General features: G+C 62.8%; 1 protein-coding gene across 1 annotated transcript; it reads right to left on the minus strand.

The window, feature by feature from the left end:
• Positions 1-208: 208 nt before the first annotated feature.
• LOC113561780 lies at positions 209-1,697 on the minus strand. Its single transcript, XM_026968973.1, has 2 exons — positions 757-1,697; positions 209-305 (listed from the first exon to the last, which is right to left on the minus strand). The coding sequence occupies exons 1-2, from the start codon at positions 1,695-1,697 to the stop codon at positions 209-211; spliced, it is 1,038 nt and encodes a 345-aa protein (XP_026824774.1).
• Positions 1,698-5,431: the final 3,734 nt, after the last annotated feature.

Below are 5,431 nucleotides of genomic sequence, written 5' to 3' on the forward strand. Positions count from 1 at the left end.
CGCGCAACAGCTAGCGGCGCAACGCCTGCGGCCCCGCGGACCGCCATACGCCAGGCCCCACCAAGCGCCGCAGCCCCGCCAGGCACCGCGACCCCCGGACCACAGGTCCAGGAGTATATAAGCGCGAGCCGCAAGACCACCGGTACCATTCCCGGGCTAGAGCTCTCCCGCTCTAGCTATTCTAAGCCTGCGAGCCGAGCAGCAGTTCCTAAGCCTGCGTCTTGAGCAGCATCTCTGCCGAAGTCTGCGAGTTGAGCAGCACTCCGCCTAAGCCGGCGTACTGAGCCGCACCTCCACCGCTAAGTCTGCGTAATGAGCAGCACTCCGCCTAGGCCGGCGTACTGAGCAGCACTCCGCCTAAGCCTGCGTTCTGAGCAGCACTCCACCGCAGTCTGCGTATTGAGCAGCACTCCACCGAATCCCCGCCAAACCTCCGCGCATTCCGCGTCACCACGACTCTATCGCTTAGCAGTGAGATTCCGTCGCGTATTCCGAAGTCACCGCGACTCAACCGCGTATACCGAGTCACCGCGACTCCACCGCTTAGACGTAAGACTCGCCGCGTATTCCGAGTCACCGCGACTCCACCGCCTAGTGATAAGCCTCCGTGTACATGTTTATACACTGTGGCTAATTAATTATTTAATTAGCCACAGAATATATTGATTTCTTTTCCCTAAAAGGTCTATCGATTCACTACCTTCCCTGTCGCCACGGTTTCACCGACTCTGGGTAATTCGCGAGCTGTCCGCTCACTCGTAGCACGTTACAATGTCGTCGTAGGGATAGAACTCCGAATTGAGAAACAGCTTCACGTTGGAGAGGTCGCACTCGTCGAACAGAGAGGCGTCCTTCGTCGTGACGTTCCTTCGACCGGTCTGCAGCGCGAAGATGACGTAGCGCGGCTTTTCCAGCTGCGTAGCCGCTTTCACGGCCCAGGTGTGCGCGGTCGTGCTCTGCAGAAGGGGGAACTTGTACAGGTTCCACGAGTGAAACGCCATGCTGAGAAATTGCCCGCTTTCGAGGGTGCGCAGCAGCCGTAGTTTGTTGATCTCGTTCAGGTACACGTGCGGCATGCGCCACTGCACCTTGTGCAGGTCTATCTTCGGCTCGTGTCGGTCGCTCGACAGCACGACGCAGTTGTTGTCGTTGCGCGCGCGGATCAGAACGAGCTCGTGTCGCGCGTTGATCACCACGCATCTGTAGTCCTCGCAGAAGCCCAGCAGCGTCCCGAGAGGGACGCAGAGGTTGAAATTGCCCGGTCCCAACGTGTTGTTCGCCAAATTCCATCCCGCGTTCTGCAAGATGTTAGCGTGCGCGTGAGTCAGGGACGCGTAACTCTTGAGCGTGCTCGTCACGCCGACGTTTCGGCTCCTGTCTATCTCCACACCGTTGAGCTCGTAACGAATCTCATCGAACAGGAACGCCGCGCAGTTGTTCACCAGTCGCGCCTGGTCCGTGTGCGCTGCTCCGCCATCTCCCTCTCCAGCCGCCGTCCCGACGATCGAGAACGTACCCTCGATGTAAAGGTAGCTCTCGCATAGCAACGTGTACAGATCCTGCTGTTGTATGGGAATCCGTATCTCGTCGCTGTGTCCAAACGAGGTGTTAGCGTACGGGTTGTACGTGTGGGTCTCGAGGCCGACGATGCGCTCGTCGAAGACCGGTTCACCAGCGATGTCGAGCACGTCGGCCATCGTCGACGGCGTATCCCAACGAATGAAGGAAGGCCGCATTCCACGTGCTCAGCGCGCCGTTGCCGCTCGCGCGCGCGTCCCCCTCGGGACGGTCGCGCTTCCACGTGGTACCTCTTCCTCTCCCGTTTCCGCCACCACGCTGCAAAACGAGCATCCCACTCGGCTCTACGCAGCGCGCGAACGTCGCACGTGCAGACGCACCGTTATCTCCTCGCCGCAAAAGTCGAGCGGACGTCCGTTCTGATCCACAACGCGCACCGTGACGTCCGTGACGCTCCGCGCGACGACCGGGAGGTAAATGATCTGACCGGGTCTCTCCGACAGTTTATATCCCGGCGGCACGTTGGGAGAGAACTCGTGTATCGTGTGCGCCGGTCTGTCGTTAGTGTACGCTCCCGCAGTGACGTTGCACTCCACGCGAATGATGTTCACGCTCACGATGTTCACGGGTTCGTCGGAAGCGTACCACCTGTTGGGCCGAAAAACGCGGGACGAGAAACCCAACAGCGGGCCGATGGTATCGGGTCTCGCAAAGTTCGCCCTGTAGGCGCACTTTATCTCGCTTCGCATGGTGTTGTCGTTGGCGCGCAGAGCGAGCGCGCCCTCCCCCGCGCTCTCCTCGCCGTCCTCGTACATGTCGTACGCGCCGACGTCGTCGTCGCCGGTGCCGCGCGCCTCCGCCTTCACCCCCGCCGCTCCGCGTCGACGGAGCAGAGCGTTTCTCAGGAACCGGCTTATAGCGCTGAGCTCGTAGGATCCCTCGGGAATCGTTATCGAGGCGTCCTTCTCGCCGTAGTAGAATCTGTTGTTGGTCGCGTCGACGTTCGGTATCGAGTTGTAGGTCTCGAAGACCGCGAGACCGAGCTCGTAGCGGCCGTCGCTCAGATCGACGGGCGGGAAGTAGCTCACGGTGAGGACGCTGCTTCTGCTGGTCAGCGTGAGCGTCAGCGACATGACGAACCGCTACCACGCGACGTTCCGTAGAAAACGCAGGCACAACTGACCGCAGATCCGCTCGTCGTACGACTGATAGCGGTGACGATTGTACGCGATTGACGCGTCACCGCCCAAATAGCGCTCCAGCGCCCGCGGCGATCGCAGGTTGCCGAAACCGTCGAAGTAGACGACCCTGTCGCCCCTTTTGGCGTACGCCACCCAATGGGTCCCCGGACCAGCGGAGCCGTCGAGGTTCACTATGCCGCACTCGTTGCGACGCGCGCGCGCGGGTAACACGTCACGCACGACCACCCCTCTGAAGAACGACACGCGAAGGCGCACGGCCTCCGCCGCGAGCTGCGCGCCCGTCGTCGCGCCCGGTGGCAGTCCTAGCGCCGACGGCGACGTTTTTTTTTCCTAATGCGTCCGCCACTGCCGGACGCACCGCGCCCACGCGCGTACGGCGCGAGATACAGACCGCGTCCTTCCATCGCGCGATTGTGTCGCTGCAGTTCCTCCAGCTGACGGCGCCTGGCCTTGTTGTCGTTCACCGCCTTCGCGACGGTGGCCGCGCCGCCGATCAGCGACCCGAGCGCGCCCAGGACCGGCAGGAGCGGCAAGAAGCCGCCGCATTTCACTATCGGAAGCTTCCTCGCTGGTCTCTTTGTCGCGGTCGTCGTACCCCTCTTCCTCCTCGTCCTCTTTCCACCAACCGTTCGCCTCCCTTTCGCGCCCATTCCGAGTTTCGTCTTGGCCTTCATGGCGGCCCATACGGCCGCCGCGGTGGCTCTCTCGCCGAGGTTCGAGTCGCCCGCCCTGACGCGGTCGCGCGCTCTGTCCGCGAGCACCAGGTCGGCCGCGCGCCAATCCTCCATCCGCCGGCTGCGCGAGTAGGCGATGTCGTGCTCGCAGCAGGCAGCGTCCACCGGATTGACCTCTTGAGTCTCGTGCCGGGTCCGCAGAACTGGTAGCCGGGAATATGTAGCTCGATCGGCAGGGCGTCTATGGCGCGATTGAGCAGACCCGCGCCGCGAGCGGCTAGGCGCATTCGTCGCGCGCGGGAGCGGTCGTGAGCGCGCGGTGGCAGCCTCGCGCGAGCGATCCCGCGCGACATGCGCTACGTCAAGCAACTCGCGCGGATACGGGTGTCAAACCTGTGCGACAGGATCGGGGGCGGGGAGGGGAGAGTGAGCAGACACGGTTCCCTGCTACCGAATACCATACGCGCCCTGGTCTGCAGCCCGTCGGGATGTGGCAAGACGAACGTAGTGATCGGCCTGCTCGAGAGCCCGCACGGCGTGCGCTTCGAGAACGTGTACGTGTACTCGAAGTCGCTACGACAGCCAAAGTACCGCTATCTGGAGCGTCTACTGGGATCGATGGAGGAGATCGGGTACCGCGCGTTCCCCGACAGCGGCGACGTCGTGCCGCCGCACGAGGCCCCGCCGCACTCGATATTCGTGTTCGACGACGTCGCGTGCGACAGGCAGGACGCCATGAGGGAGCACTTCTCGATGGGTAGGCACTCGCTCGTCGACTGCTTCTACCTGTGTCAGACGTACGCTAGGATACCGAAACACCTGCTGCGCGACAACGTGAACCTGCTGATCCTCTTTCGACAGGACGGCACGAATCTGCGGCACGTGTACAACGATCACGTGAACACCGACATGGCCTTCGAGGAGTTCGTCGCGCTGTGCCGCGACTGTTGGCGTCGACGATACGGCTTTCTCGTGATAGACAAGGACAGCGCGCTTCACAACGATAGATACAGGCGTGGATTCAACGAGTACGCCATGCCGTAGACGGCCGTGAGCGGGGCGGGAGGGGGCAGTCGTCGCCGACATGCCGAACGGGGCGGCCGCGACCGCGCTGCAGGAGCGCGAGGCGATCGCCGAGGAGATCGCGCGCGCGCGCGACTCGATCCGCAGGAAGCACCGGAGTCTCAAAACCGGCAGAATGGAGGACGAGCGGGTTTTGGAGAGCCACTTCAAGCCGATCGTCGAGCCGTTGAAACGGTTGGTCGAGAGCGCCGTCGACGAACCCGACGTCGCGAACACGTCCCGCGCGAAGAGGAAGCTCAAGCTCGAGGACGCCGACACCTCGTCGTCCGCGATGGTTACGCCGCGGAAACTGAAGATAGGCCGGCACAGACTGATCGGTGCGTCATCGCCGCTGATAAGCTCGACGCCCGCGCACGACGCGGCGCCCGAGACGCCGGTGCCGATAAGCACGCTGGAGCGATCCGTCGCCGAGGTCATGCCAACGGACGCGAGCAGGGACACGCTGCTGGATACGCTGGGACCGCTGGGTCGGAGTTACGTGAGCGCGCTGTTCACGGACAGCGGCAGCGGCCCCGCCAGCAGGACGAGCGCGATCGACAACGTGTACGGGGTGTACATCGGGGAGACCGGCACGATGCTCGGCGACAAACGCTTCGACGTCGGCGCGAACGACTCCATATTCGTGGGTGGTACGCGATACGAGGGCACGTCCGGCCTGTACGAGCTGATCTTCATGCGAACCCCCGACGAGAGCATCTACAACGTGTATGACACTACGCTGTATCGCAAGATTCTGTTGGCTACGAACGCGCACAAGCAGCGGCATCAAGCGCACGGGCAGATCAAGGGTAACAAGGGTCACAAGTACAGGACGATCATCGCCCCGTTGATGGGCGTTCGCCCGACCGCGGGTCACGGCGGAGCCGGCATGGAACGGTCGCGGCCCCCGACCATGAGGGTGACCGACAACGCGATCGACTACGTGCACTGGAACGATCCTAACGAGCTGGTGGA

This window comes from Ooceraea biroi, chromosome 4 (assembly GCF_003672135.1).
Source record: "Ooceraea biroi isolate clonal line C1 chromosome 4, Obir_v5.4, whole genome shotgun sequence".
In the NCBI taxonomy this organism is placed as follows: Eukaryota; Metazoa; Arthropoda; class Insecta; order Hymenoptera; family Formicidae; genus Ooceraea; species Ooceraea biroi.

Bases quoted from the DNA above. Each gene is read 5' to 3' on its own strand.
- LOC113561780 (XM_026968973.1), bottom strand. From the start codon at position 1,697: ATGGCCGACGTGCTCGACATCGCTGGTGAACCGGTCTTCGACGAGCGC. The intron at 306-756 runs GTGAGCGGACAG...CTCATTACGCAG, and splicing joins GACATTGTAACGTGCTACGA to ACTTAGCGGTGGAGGTGCGG.